The sequence below is a fragment of the Mus pahari genome, chromosome 9 (assembly GCF_900095145.1).
Source record: "Mus pahari chromosome 9, PAHARI_EIJ_v1.1, whole genome shotgun sequence".
NCBI classification, from domain to species: domain Eukaryota; kingdom Metazoa; phylum Chordata; class Mammalia; order Rodentia; family Muridae; genus Mus; species Mus pahari.
This window is the reverse complement of record NC_034598.1, coordinates 44,441,210-44,455,581: the sequence shown is the minus strand read 5'-3', so window position 1 is coordinate 44,455,581 and position 14,372 is coordinate 44,441,210. Positions and strand designations below refer to the sequence as shown.

Here is a 14,372-nt window from a genome sequence, read left to right as displayed (position 1 = left end):
TTTAAAAAAAAAAAAAAAAAACTAATACCCATAAGGTGGGGCTGAGAGATGGCTCAGGGGTTAAGAGAACTGGATCCTCTGCCACAGAGCCTGAGTTCCATTCCCAGTACCTACATGGAACCTCACAAGCACATTAGCTCCAGGCCCGGGGCATCTCTCTTCAGGCCTTTGCCAGGGCCTCTCTCTTCAGGCCTTTGTGAGCCACCTGATGTGGGTGCTGGAGATTGGACTCAAGTCCTCTGGAAGAGCAGGATGAATGCTTAACTGTGGACAAGCTCGCTCTCTTCTTGAATTAAGAAAACTTAATACAAGCTGGGCATGGCGGCACACCCCTTTAATCCCAGCACACGGGAGGCAGAGGCAGGCGGATCTCCAAAGTTGAGGCCAAGGCCAGCCTGGCCTGCAAAGTGAGTTCCAGGACAGCCGGGGCAACGCGGAGAAACCCTGTCTTGAAAAACAAAACAACAACAAAAACGTGTGTGTATGGGTGTTTTGTCTGCATGTGTGCCCGTGCACTGTGTGCATGCCTGTGTGTCTGCAGAGGTCAGGAGCATCAGATGCCCTGGAACTACACTTACAGACATGCACCTGAGTCCTCTGGGAGAGCAGGCCGCGCTTTTAGCTACTTAGCTGTCTCTTCAGACGTGTTGCTGTTTTTGGAGACAGGGTTTCTCTCTGTAGCCCTGGCTGTCGTGGACTCACTCTGTAGACCAGGCTGGCCTCTAGCTCACAGAGATCCTCCTGCCTCTGCCTCCCAAGTGCTGGGATTAAAGGTGTGGCCATCTCAAACAATCTTGCTTGTTTGCTTTTGATACCAGACCAGCAGCCAGCCAGGCTGGCCTGGAACACTCTATGTCGCCAGCCGAGGATGACCTTGCACTCCAGTCTTGTGGTGACATTTGTGACCCGCCCCATGTTGGGACCTTGTCTCAAAATAGAAAAAGCAAAGCTAGACTTGGTGGCTTAGGTCCCAAAGTCCTGGCAGTAGGACCAGAGTCAGTCACAGTACATAGAGTTGGAGACAGACCAGCCTAGGTTACATGAAATCCTGTTTCAGAAACACAGAGGTGGGAAAGGAGGAAAGAGAAACTGGTTCGGTTCCCAGCATCCAAAAAGAAAAAAATAAAATAGATGCAGAAAGTGAGGACATTAATCTTCAAAGATTACAGAGGATATAGAGAATTATCACAACATCCACAACAAAAACCAGGGCGTACTGGTGCCAAATGGAAGAAAAGAAGGCCATTTACAGAGATTAAACTATTAACAACCGCCCACCCAGCTCAAGCAGCCTGGGATGGATTACCCCACAGGCAGGATCGGCTCAGAGTGAGGCAGTGTGTTCACTCTGAGCACAGGGCGAGCACACCACAGGGTTCCCAGGCTCTGGGCTCCCGATCCGCACAGAGTGCTCAGCACGGCTGTGCCGCACAGTGTGGGTTGCTGCTCGGTCCGAGTGCGCTGACGTGTGGGGCCGGCGCTGGCGTTGCGGGCAGCAGGGGCACACGCGGCAGAAGGCCTGTCTGAAGTGTGAACCCAGGAAGGCATAGAGCAGCGGATTGAGCGCCGAGTTGCTGTAGGACATGCAGTGAGCCCAGATCTTGAGCGCGTAGGCGGCATAGCTTCGAGGGTGCCAGGCCCCCGAGGGGCCCAGGGCTTGAAGCACCAGGAACAGCTGGATCGGGCCCCAGCAGGCGGCGAAGAGCAGGACGACAGCGGCCACTAGTCGGGAGACCTTGGTGCGCACTGCTCCTGCGCGCTGTGCTAGCAGCTGCCCCTGGGGACCCAGGAGTGTTAGCGGGAAGGGACAGGTCACCCTCCGAAATCCCTCCTGGGTACCTACCTCCACACAAGCACAATAGCCCAGGCTCCTATCTTCTATCCTTACCCCCAATTGCCATTCCATCCGCACCCCTGGGTTTCCCCCACATGAACACACAGTCCAGATTCCCATACCCCCAACCCTGGCTCTTCGCCACTCGCGCGCGCATGCGCACGAACGTGTGCCTGCGTGTGTGTGTGTGTGTGTGTGTGTGTGTGTGTGTGTACAATTCCGACTCCCTCTGCCACCCGAGATGACCCTCGATCCCGGCTCGAGTCCCCGCACCTGCAGGGCGCCGTCAGTAGGCGCGGGGCGTACAGCTGCACGGCCGAGGTGGCGCAGCATGGCGCCGTAGCAGGCGCAGGTGGCGAACAGCGGCAGCAGGTATAGAGCCAGCAGGTTGTAGAGCGCGAAGGCGCGCTCCAAGGCGCGGCTGGGAAACGCCTCGCTGCAGTAGGTGCGAGGCCCCGGCGACAGGCGGTGCAGGGCCAGCACCGGGGCGGACACAGCTGCCGACCCTGCGCCACCCACCCAGGGTGAGTTCCTCCGGGAGTGGGGAACAGGTCTCACCCAGGAGCCAAGGTCCCCGCGGATGCACCCCCTCCCCGCAGACATCCTCCGAGGCTGAGAACGTGTCCTTGTCCTCCCCTACCCTTATTCGGACCCCAACCACACTCACCCACCCAGATGCTGAGGCTGACAGCCAGGGCCAGGCGCGGAGTGCGGCGGTGAAGTGCGCGCAGCGGGAACACAGTCACATACCAGCGGTCCACGCTCATGGCCGTCAGAGTGGCGCATGTGGCTTGCACCGAGACCTGGAAAAACTAAGGATTAAGTGTGGGCCCTGCCAGTCACACTACACATCTAACCACTCAGGTGTGCACGAACATGTCCTGCGAGGAGTAACCAGTGGCCACCGGTTGAGGGGACACCCGAGTGGGACCTGAAGACCAGGAGAGCGGGGAGATGGGAAGTGGGATAAACATGGGGGGTTGTTAGGTATCCCGAAGCAGAGGCATGACATGGTAAGCCTTCCTGGTGTGAAGACACTGTAGAGACCGTTGGCCCCAGACCTGCTTGGGGTCGCCGCTATACACATGACCTGACCATGTCCGCCAGACTGTCTCTGCCTTTGCAAAGCCCTGGCTTCGACTCTACCTTAAGCCCTACCCCACACATCCCAACATGCCCACTGTGCCCCACCCCCAGACTCTCCAGCGTCCTGATCCCAGCCTTTGTCACAGACAGCCCATGGTGCATCTGTATTCTGTCTGTGTCCACGCCTGACTACACCCTGTAACAGGCCCTAACCCCTCCCTGCCCACACCAGGCTCTGACCCCTGCCCTGCAAGACCGGCTTGGGGAGATGCTCAGTGGTTAGAGCACCGGCTGCTCTTTCAGAGGACCTGGGTTCGGCTCCCCGCACCCACATGGCAGCACACTACCATCCTGTAACTCCAGTTCCGGGGCGGGGGAGAGGGTCCCACGATCCCTTCTGGCCTCCACGGGCACAGCACGCACACGGTGCAGATGTACACTCAGGCAAACATCCATACACAAGAAGTTTTAAAAATTTTAAAAGAAACTGGTTCTGGTGACAGAAGCCAGCGGATCTTTGTGAGTCCCAGGCTGGCCTGGTCTTCTATAGTATGTTTCAGAAATCTAAAGTGCGTGAGATACCAGGCTTTATTTCAGGTCCTGACCCCACCTTGCCCACCCAGACCCTGACCATAACAGGTCCCCGCCCTTCATAACACCTCACCACAGAGGACTAGCACACCGTCATAGCCACGCCCACCCAGGCCTGGTCCAGCACATACTCTCTCCCAGAGCATACACCCAGCTCAGCCCATCCCCCACGCTCCCGCTCCCGCTCCCTGCTCCCCAGCCTTCAAGGCTTCGCAGCTCGCCCCGGGCCCAGCCCGCGTACCTGCTGGATATAGTTGACGAATTTGCACATGAAGTCTCCCAGCACCCAGGCGGGCAGCGGGTAGAGGAGCGCGGTGAAGGGTACGCAGCACAGTAGGAAAGTGACGTCTGTGGCCGCCAGGTTGGCTACAGGTGGGGAACACGCGGATGTTGGAAGATGGGGCACACAGACTCGGGCCCCTGACCTCTACATCCGGGTCCGAGTGACCCCCACCACCACACCCCACATCCTCCACCAGAGAAACTTAGGCACCCCACCCTCTTTGCGCTCATTCCCAGCAGCCTCGCGTCCCTCTGTGCCTCAGTTTCCCCATCTTTAAATCGGAGACAGCCGGATAGTCCCAAGCTATCGGTGCCAGTTAGGACGTGTCACACCCCCCAGAGGCTATCACGTTCATAGAACAGACATCTTGCTGAAATGGCTAGCCCTGTCTCCTTGCGCAGTTGCCAATCTCCCCTTTAGTACCCTGCCAGAAGGGGGACTGCCACCTTGAAGTTTGTAACTGCTGCCTTCAAAGGACAGGGAAAGGCGGGGCGCACAGCAGGGGAACACTGGGGTCTGAGGAGCCTCGCTGCGTTCCTGACTGGGACCCCGGACCCTGCGCACACCCGGGAACCCCAGGAAGGTGCGCGCTCACCGATGTAGAAGTTGGTGACTGTCTGCATGTGCTTGTGGCGGCAGATAACGTAGATGACCAGTGAGTTCCCGACCAGCCCAAGCAACATGAGTGCAGCGAAAAACAGGGGAACCAGCCAGGCATCCAGGGGCCTTGGCGCGGAGCCTGGGTCATCCGAGGCGTTGGCACCGCAGCCTGGGCATCCCGTAGCGTTGGACGGAGCCCACCAGGTCACGCTGGGACCCAACGTCGCCTCGGTGGCCATGCCCCCGCCCCGGCGCCTTCTTCCTCCAGGCAGCCTACACGGATTGCGTCCTGGGACTGTGGAGACGAGAGGGAGGACCCCCGCTCCTCCTCAGGGCCAGGGCCGCTCTCCGGGGATACCTGCGCCCTGGTCTCTGTTGCTGGTGGCAGGGGCTGGAAAGAGGCTCCTCTGCTAGCGTCGCAGCGGCCACTCTTATACCCCCCGCCCCTCCCTTGTCCCCGCCTTCGCTTCTCCCTGCGTAGTAGCCGCTTCAGAGCCTTGCGCTCCCTCTTCCCAGAGTTATGCCCGGATGACAGAAGGAGGGGATGGGCTGAAGGAGGGAGGGCTCTGGGCACAAAGCAGGGGAGGGTCGCGGCCCTCTCGGGTGCTAGCTTCAACCATGGACTGCAGGCAGATTGGCCCAGGTCCGCCTTCTGAAGAAGCCCTGGCAGAGTTTGCATCTCTAGGACACTGGGAGCGATGAAGAGTCAGGACAGGATGGCACCGGCACCTTCAGATACATTTGGCTGATTCTGATTGATAGTTACAAGGTTCTATCCAGCAGGGAGTTCCTGTCGGGAGAGTGGGCACTTTGGAAACTATGGGCAGGAACTACGAGGAACTGACCTCAGCCTCATATCCCTGCAAAATGTATCCCAGAGGCTCCCTCGCTCCTCAAGAGCTTAGCCTTGGGCTGGTGAGATGGCTCAGTGGGTAAGAGCATCCGACTGCTCTTCCGAAGGTCCGGAGTTCAAATCCCAGCAACCACATGGTGGCTCACAACCACCAGTAACAAAATCTGATGCCCTCTTCTGGACTGTCTGAAGACAGCTACAGTGTACTTACATATAATAAATAAATAAATATTTAAAAAAATGCTAAAAAAAAAAAAAAAAGGAGCTTAGCCTTGTCAAGCCACTGGAATACTATTCAGCAGTGAAAAAGAGGCTGCCCTGTTTCCAGGTGAGACTCAGAGGGAGCGTATTTCACCCCAGAGGGCGGGCTGGAAGCTGGGGAGAGGGATGAGTAACTAAGAAGCAAGCCCCCTGGCTGAGGGGCCAGGAGATTGACAGTCTGGGGACTCTGAGGGTGCCCCCTGGGGAGCAAGATGCAGACTGAGGGCTCTGGAATGAACCCCTTCTCTTCCAGCCACAGAACAACTCTGGTTGTTACATGCCAGGAGTCCAAGTCCCCAGGTCCCCTTCCCCTGCGTTCCCTCTGCACCAGACTCATGAGCTCGGCCTCCGCTTCACCTGTCTATACAAACCCTCAGAGTGGATGCTTTCTTTTGGGTCTTTTGTTTTAATTAACTAATTAGTTGATTAATTAATCAAGTGTAATAGTTTTTCTAAAAGCATGTGGCTGGCCTTGAACTTGCTGTTGGTTAATGATGACTTGAAAGTCTGATCCTTCTGCTTCCGTCTAACCTGTGCTAGGCCAGGAGTGCACCACACCTGCCCCTCCACCCCAATTAGGTTCTGTGGCTGGGGCTGGGCTGGACCACCACTGATCCTGCTGCCTCAGCCTCTCGAGCGCTCAGCTGTGCACCACGGCCAGCTTCCCCTTTGCTCGTTTTCACCAGGCAAGCTCTCACAGACCGTCGTCTGGAGGTGTTGGGTCTGCGGGCGGGTCCTTCTTTTCGGCCTCAATCCCCTGCACTGTTCTGTCACCCCGGGACTGTTCGCGGGGCTCGCACACCCCTCCCGCATCTGCGCCCCAAGGAGCCTTTCGCATCTCCGCAGTCGCCCCCGGGCCGGTGTGCCCCCACCGTCTCCTCCCGGGTGGCTCAGACTTTGTCCTCAGCCCCTCGGATCCCCAGCAGGTCTTGGTGGGTGACACCGCCCATGTCTACGGAGAGGGAAACCGAGGCAGAGCTTCTAGTCCGGCAGCAGCGGCGGTTCCTGGACTGTCCCCGCCCCGGACCGCTGCAGACTCCGCCCCGCGCGTCACTTCCTCCGCGGCCTCCGGCCGTGCTGCAACAGCGGCTGCAGGCCATGGTGGCTCTGGACAACTCAGAAGGCGGCCCGGAGGCTACCCCGAGCGGAGGGACCAGGCTGTGAGCAGGACCGCGGGGCTGGACCTCTTTCCGGGGCCCCTTCCTTCTCCCCGGGCTGGGATCTCCTCCTCCCCCTCCTATTCCTCCTCCCCAGGCTGTTGGGGTCTCCTCCTCCTCCTCCTCATCTCAGGGCTAGGGTCTTTTCCTCCTCCTTCTCCTCCTCCTTCTCCCCTCCTCCTCTTCCTCCTCCTCCGGTTAGGGTCTCCTCCTCCTCTTCCTCCTCCCCAGGCTGAGGTCTCCTCCTCCTCCTCCTCATCTCAGGGATAGGGTCTTTTCTTCCTCCTCCTCCTCTTCCTCCTCCTCCTCCAGCTAGGGTCTCCTCCTCTCTNTAGACTGGGGTCTCCTCCTCCTCCTCCCCAGGCTGCGGTCTCCTCTTCTTCCTCCCAGCTGGGGTCCCCCCCATTCCTCTCCTCCTTTTTCTCTTCTCTGCTCCCTCCTCCATGTTCTCCTCCCCAGCCTTCCCCAGGATGCTCTGTCGCTCCGCCGCCCACACCCCTTTCTCTGGCTGCTCACCCACAGATGCAGGGGCCTCCTGCTCTGAGCTTCTGTTGAGAGGGCTCTCTGACCTGGCCGCAGGCAGTTACCCTGTTCATTTCCCTTCCTACCCCGCTGGACAGGGACAGGAGAGCAGCTGCCAGGGACATTGGACTCTCTGTGGTCTCCGCTGATCACTGCCCTGGCAATGGTGACTCTGTGTCTCTGGGGGTCAGTTCCCAGAGTGGTGGGATGTGGTGTAACCCGAAACAGTGATGTGCCGCTGGTTGTATGTGGCTACTCAGGAATTCAGGTCCTGTGCCCCGTGGCCCTGACAGTTACCTTTGTGGGTCAAGTGCTGCCTTGTCCCCCAGCCAGCTTGCTGAGTTTCTTTGTGCCTTGGTTTCCCCCGTCTGGATGTGGACAGTTGACTCTTTGTCAGACTCAGGGTGGGGTGGCAAAACCCTTCCTTCCCCCACGGTGCCCAGTAATCTAGGATTCTGTTTGGTTCTACCTTTGCTTGTTGTACTTTATTTTTAATATTTTATTTTATGTTTATGGGCATTTTGTCTGTACATATGTATGTAGGTAGGTAGGTGTGTATGCACGTATGTGCACCACGTGTGTGCCTGGTACCTGCTGAGGTCAGATGGATCCTGGAGTTACAAATGGTTCTGATCCACCATGTTGGTGCTGGGAACAGAACCCCAGTCCTTCTGCAAGAGCAGCCATTGCTGTAACTACTGAGCCTTTCTCCCTAGCCCGTGTTTTGTTTTATGTATTTGACTCAGAGTCTCAGGTAGCCTAGGCTGGCTTCCATCTCTATGTACCTGAGGGTGACCATGAGCTGATCCTCCTGCCTCAGCCTCCTGGGACCATGTCACCTGGAGTGTCCTTGCTGTGGCTCTGGTGTAACTAAGTTTATGTTTTGGTGACTTACTTCCCACAGGGCCTCACCCAGGTGTCCACCTACCTGCTGGGTGTCCGAGTCCTGAGTCACCTCCGCCTTGTTTCCTGTTGGGGAAGTGGGTTCTCTGCCTTTCCGGGAGTGTTTGCCAAAGAAGGGTGTGTTTGTAACTAAGGTGTGTCCAGTGGGCCCATTCCTCAACCAGCTGGAGGAGCCCCCAGCCCCACGTCTGCTTCGTGCCCCCCCCCCCCCCGGAGTGCTGGTCACACTCCGAGGTGTCGGACACCTCCTCTGGGTCCTCAGCTTCACTTTCTGTAAAGTGGCCTGGTTATGGGGGAAGCAGGATTCATTCAACAAACTCCAGAAGTTTAGGTTATTCATTCAGCAATGAATAACCTCTTGGGTCCCCTTGCTGGAGCTGCCAGGTTCAGTGAGGAGGAGATGAAGAGTGAGGAGGAGGAGAAGGGTAAACAGCTCAGGCCGGCTGGCTTCTGTTGGCGCAGGTGCTGGTTGGACAGGCAGTGCCAACTTCTGGGTGGTGGCATTCACACGGAAACCTGAATCAGGCAGAACTGGGAGAGGCGTTTGTGTGGTCTCTGACAAGTCTTAATTCAGGGAGCAGGCAGGTCTGTTTCCTGGAGCTCCTGGGGGCCCCCAGGAGGTGGAGATGCCCCAAAGCCTTTAGGAGTGAGCACAGGTCGGGTGCAGCACCAGGCCAAGGGCTATCAAGGGCTCGCCTACAGCTACTCGGGAGCTGTGTGGGCGCTGGCACAGGCGCCGCGCCAGCCCGGTGGGCTTTGGTGTGAGCAGGGACCCAGCTGCACATATGTCTAGAAGACTGCCCTGAGCCCCCTTTCCCTGCTGTCAGTCTGTCCTTCCTGTAGGGCAGCTGTGGTTTGTTATCAAGCGGTGCCAGCTGCTGGGAGGAAGCTGGGACAGAAGCGGCCCAGACTCAGACCTCAGAGTTGATAGAGCCCTGAGTGTAGAAAGTTTATAGCTGGGCTAATCTCAGGCCTCGCCCTGCTCAGAGACAGGTAGAGGTGAGGGACTGACCCCTCCTTCTTGGGAGGGAGCCAGGCAGGCCTCCGTGCAGCCACTCGGTGGCTAAGGGGATAAAGGGACATACCCTGCCCGAGCTGAAGTTCTGGGCCCTGACCCCGCTTGAAGGGGGTCGGACGGACATGGTGCTGCTGGGGACCTGGGCTCCAGCCTTTCCAAGCCTGCCGCTCTCCCTCTCATAGGCTCGGGACTCCCCCACCCCACCCCCATTCTACTCTCTCCCTGCGGCTCTTGCCAAGCACCGGCCTGGGCCTGAGCTCCTGGGCGCCAGCTAATCCCTTTGCAGGATTAACAGCATTTTCAGAAGGTGGGCATTTAGCTCTGAAGGTGGCTGAGGAGTTCCTGGGGCAATTAGCTGCCCTCCCTGCCCCACCCCCATTAGGTGCCTGTGGTGCCAGGCAGGTGCACTGGGCTGTCATCCTGAGGCCCCATGGTTCTTCTGGTTTAACACGCACATGGGGCAGAGGGTCCACTTCCAGGGTTTGGCATCCAACCCCTGGAGTGCATAGAGGTAGGGCCTTGGAGTCTTAAGGCTTAAATCGGGAAGATTGGGGGTGACCAGAGAGGTTACCATTCTGTGTGACTGGACCTGTTGCCTTCCTTTCTCCGAGCCTCAGTTTACCCTTCTTGTATCAAAACTTGTATCCTGGGGTGGGACTGGGGGGGGGCGGTAAAGCCCCTTGTTGCCAGGGAAACTGAGCGGACCTGTCCTGGTGACCTCCTCACCTGGTACACAGGTCCCTTCCTGGCTGTCTCCCTGCACTCAGCGGCTCACAGGTGAAGAGGGTCTCGGCTTCCAGACGCAAGCAACATTTTATCAACCAGGCTGTGAGGAATTCGGACCTGGTGCCCAGAGCTAAGGGGCGGAAGAGTCTGCAGCGTCTGGAGAACAGTAAGCGGGGAGCGGGGTGTGTTCCCCTCAGAGAACAGTAAGCGGGGAGCGGGGTGTGTTCCCCTTGCTGTGAAACACCCGGCACTGGCCAGGCGTCAGAATAACGGCTTCAGATGGTGCATAGGAGTTTGGCAAGGCAGGGAGAGATAGATGGGGTTCTAGAGACTGGGTGGGTGAAAAAAAAACAAACAAAAATCCAAAAAACCAGGACAGCCAGGGCTATACAGAGAAACTCTGTCTCGAAAAACCAAAAAGAAAAAAAGAAAAAAATTGGGACGGTAGGAACGCAGGGCTGCCTGAACCCACTGCTTCCTTCCAGCCCAGTACCTGCTGACACTGCTGGAGACCGCTGGGGGCCCTCCAGGGGTGGAAGATGGGGACCTGACTCCTTCTGCGGCACCTGGCATCTTCGCAGAGGCCTGCAACAATGCCACCTATGTGGAGGTGAGACCCTAAGGCCCTCTGCAGCCCCTGAGAGGCACCCCACCCCTCCCCTGGATGCTGCCAGATCCTGGGTTCATCTGCTCTTCGTGTTAAAGGATCCATTTGGAGACTACTTTATACACATGGTAGCATGTCACTGGGGCTTCCACGGTGTGTGAGTGGGTCGTGCCTGCTGAGCTCCTACGCACCCTTTGAAACCCCAGCTCCAGCATCCAGCTCGTGCTGCACACCTGTGAGCGAGTGGTTTACAGATGGGCTCCTGTGTACCAAGCCTTCATCCCTGTCCTCCAGGTCTGGAATGATTTTATGAACCGCTCAGGAGAGGAGCAAGAACGAGTGCTCCGTTACCTGGAGGATGAGGGCCAGGGCAAGCGGAGACGTGGGCCAGGCCGCGGGGAGGACCGGCGGAGAGGTGGGGCTTGGCTGGAGGGCGGGACCAAAGCACAGAGGGGCGGAGCCTTGTGGTTGTGAAATTCCTTGGGCACGGGATGGGGTTTCCCTGGTGGGTGTGGCTAGGCTGTGGGCGGGGCCTGAGCTCGCCCTGACCCTCCCCCACGTGCTGTCTTCACAGAGGACCCTGTCTTCACACCCCACGAGTGCTTCAGGCGCATCAGCCGTCGCCTGCGATCCGTGCTCAAGCGTAGCCGCATCCCAATGGTGAGTGCCCCATCTTCCTCTCAACCTGGCCTTTCCATGTCTCCATTCCATCATGGTGAAGAGGTGACAGGAGGGAGGAAGGGAGGGAGGGAGGGACAGGTCCTGGTGCAGTGGCTAGAAGGAGGAGGATTGTGCGGCAGAAACGAATGCTGCAGAGTGTCTAGGAATTTGACAGACAAAAGACAGGGCTGGACAGGTGCTCAGGTTCCTGAGATAGCTAGGGCATTTGATGTGACCCCTTAAGCCCTCCCAACCCCTTCAGGAAACCCTGGAGAGTTGGGAGGAACGGCTGCTGGCGTTCTTCTCGGTGTCCCCCCAAGCTGTGTACACCGCTATGCTGGACAACAGGTACAGGGGCTGAGGAGGGGACGGCGTGGCCTCCTGTCCCCACTCTGGCTCAGCCTCTCTTGACCCTTCCTCCCCAGCTATGAGCGGCTCCTGCTTCATGCTGTGTGCCAGTACATGGATCTCATCTCAGCCAGTGAGTACCCACTCCCCACCGCCCCTTCATCCCATTCTTCCCGACGAAGCAGAGGCCGGGTCGGTCGCCAAGCGGAGACGCCAGGGTGTGGTGTCGTGGGTTGATAGCAGAGCGGCTGCCGTGAAGCCCTGGTATTTAGTTAACTCTGGGTTTCCAGCGGGGCAGGTGAGGTTGTTAAAGTCTGGAGTTGAGGGTCTGCTGCAGACCTGGACAGAAAAAGGAGACAGGTTCCCAGGACCCAGGCCTTTGCCGTCTGGTTTCCTAGTTACAGTTTCGCCCACTTCTAATGATGGTTGTGAGCCCTCCGTGGTTCTTTTCTTTCCTAGTACCTGTCTCTGCTTCCTGCTTAGAGTTGCTGTGTTGATGGTTTCTATGGCAACCCTTAGACTTGGTTCTTCCGGTTTCCCTCCCGTGGGAGGATGCAGCCTCCATAGTAGAGTCTCACACACCTGAGAACTGGGAGAGGCTGTGTGGGGGATGTTTTTCTCTGCATTGAGCTGTGGACTGAGTCAAGTGGGAAGCCCCTAGACAGACTCACAGCTCATGGCTAGCCAGACCACCCTTATCCAGCTTCTTTAGTTGTTTAGGCAGGGTCACTGGTGTAGCCCAGGCTGGCCTCCATTGCAGTATGTGTGTAGTCAAGGTCGGTCTTGAACTCCTGATCCCCACAGCCTCCAGGGCAGTTGCATGCTGGGGAGCCCTCCACACACTGGACCTCTGGCCCAGCTCCTCCAGTCCGCCATGGCTTGTCCACAGGTGCTGACCTGGAGGGCCGGAGGCAAATGAAAGTCAGCAACCGCCACCTGCATTTCCTGCCTCCAGAGCTGCTGTTGTCTGCCTACCTGGACCAGCAATGATGGCAGAACCCCTGCCAGCCGCCTCGCCCGGCCCAGACCTCTGTCTGCTAATAACATCTTCCATGCTTTCAGAATTTGAATGCCACCCTTCCCTTCAGGAGTCTCCTTGCCCTTGCCCCTTCATGTCCCAGATCACACAGGGAGGCCTTGTAGCCACCACCCTGGTACTTGTATTTGGGTGGGGAGACCTAATGGGGCCCTATAGCTCCCCACCCTGGTACTTGTATTTGGGTGGGGAGACCTGCCCAGGGCATTTCCCTGTGTTTTCTCTGTTTAGCTTTCTTTGGCCCAGACTGAAGCTCAGGCAAGGAGTAGCAAACTGTTACCTTTTTCCCACCTAATCAATTTTAATGAACTTGGCATGTTTGGGGGTAGAGTTCTTTTAATTTCTCTTTTGAAGTGGGGAGGCACAACCAAAATACCTAGCGCCAGCTGGTAGTGGGCGCTGTTGTGACCCCTGCCTGACCCTCCAGCTTTCAGCTCTGATGAGGGTGGCTGGTCCTTTCTAGGACTCTGCTGACCTCCTCAGGACACTTTCTTGTGTGTGTGTGTGTGTGTGTGTGTGTGTGTGTGTGTGGCGCACATGTTTGCACGCCATGTGCCCGGTGAACCTGGACAGGCTTCGTCTCAAGGGCTCATTTTATGCTTTTCTTTGGTGATATGTGTATCTTGTCCCCAGCTCCCTGGGCCCTGCCTGCCTTTCAGACCGTCCTCTCTTCCTCCTCCCCTCTCCTTATACCAGGGGTCCAGGACTTCCAGCCAGAAGCCTCTGACCTCGTGTACCCTGTCCCCTCCCCTGTCTTCTCTGCTGCTCAGCATAGCTGTGGACACTGCAGAGGCCTTATGTGTTCAGCAGGCCTGGCCCTCCCTCCCTTCCCCTTCCGTGTGATTCTTTGAGCTTGGGGGAAAGGGACGATTTTAATAAAGCCTTGGTGCTCAGGTCCTGTCCCCGTGTTTGTCTTTGGGTTTGGTGGGGGTGGGTGACACTGGGGAAGTCACTGAGGGCATGAGCTAGAAATCTGGACACAGGGGAACCTCAAGTCTCAATGTAACATTAGTTCATTTTACAACATGTAAAATTCTTAAAGATGGGCGCCAGGCTGGGGTTTGATGGGAAAGCAATTGGTTAGCGTGCTCAAAGCCCTGGGTTCCATCCCCAGCACCATATAAACCACATGGGGACCAGTGACAGGTGAGTTTGAGGCTAGCCTGGGCCACGTGGTAGACAGGTCTCATTGTTGGACCCCTCTGAATCCCAGCACTCAGGAGCCAGAGGCTGATGGATCTCTGTGAGTTCAAGGGCAGCCTGGTCTACATAGCCAGGGCCATACAGTGAGACCCTGCCTCAAACAACAGTCACTCGAGGGCCGACGAAATGGTTAAGCCCATTAAGGTGCTTGCCGCCAAGCTTGCCGATCTGAGCAAGGAAAGAACCAACTCCTTGTCCTCTTACCTGCACTGTGAAAGGCATGCTTACACACACACACACACACACACACACACACACGAGCCCGTGGCCCAGTCGTGCACCGCTGTCATGCAGCAATGAGCCCTTATGCCAAGAAACAAAATGGGAAAGATGTGGGTGGGCCTCCAATAGGAGGTTAGGGTGTGTGTCAGTTCCTCTGAGGAACAAAATATGGAACGCTTCACGAATTTGCGTGTCATCCTTGCGCAGGGGCCATGCTAATCTTCTCTGTATCGTTCCAATTTTAGTATATGTGCTGCCGAAGCGAGCACGAACGGGACGTTTGTTCACAAGCTATTTATAGTCTCAAAACATAATTACTTTACACTTAGGGTGAGTTTCCTTTTGTGCTTTTCTTTAAGTAAACAATTTAGTGTTTGTCTCTCTTATATAAACCTAAGCCTATCATGTAAAATGTATCTAGTTATTAAAAGAACAGATTATTTGTTTTTCATCGCAAATTAA

At 56.9% G+C, this 14,372-nt stretch overlaps 2 protein-coding genes and 1 non-coding gene across 3 annotated transcripts; 1 reads left to right on the top strand and 2 right to left on the bottom strand.

The window, feature by feature from the left end:
- Positions 1–976: 976 nt before the first annotated feature.
- Kiss1r (KISS1 receptor) lies at positions 977–5,277 on the bottom strand. Its single transcript, XM_029542484.1, has 5 exons — positions 4,390–5,277; positions 3,753–3,877; positions 2,502–2,637; positions 2,108–2,340; positions 977–1,777 (listed from the first exon to the last, which is right to left on the bottom strand). Exons 1-5 carry the CDS (start codon positions 4,631–4,633, stop codon positions 1,325–1,327), a joined length of 1,191 nt encoding a protein of 396 aa, XP_029398344.1. The 5' UTR covers positions 4,634–5,277; the 3' UTR covers positions 977–1,324.
- Positions 5,278–6,576: 1,299 nt separating this feature from the next.
- Positions 6,577–13,378, top strand: R3hdm4 (R3H domain containing 4). Its single transcript, XM_021204942.2, has 8 exons — positions 6,577–6,668; positions 9,846–10,000; positions 10,320–10,444; positions 10,736–10,856; positions 11,016–11,101; positions 11,364–11,449; positions 11,527–11,582; positions 12,339–13,378. Exons 1-8 carry the CDS (start codon positions 6,607–6,609, stop codon positions 12,437–12,439), a joined length of 792 nt encoding a protein of 263 aa, XP_021060601.1. The 5' UTR covers positions 6,577–6,606; the 3' UTR covers positions 12,440–13,378.
- A 694-nt stretch (positions 13,379–14,072) lies between these two features.
- On the bottom strand, positions 14,073–14,179 carry LOC115064763. The gene has a single exon (XR_003844583.1). It is a non-coding gene; the product is annotated as a U6 spliceosomal RNA (small nuclear RNA).
- Between the last annotated feature and the right edge of the window lie 193 nt (positions 14,180–14,372).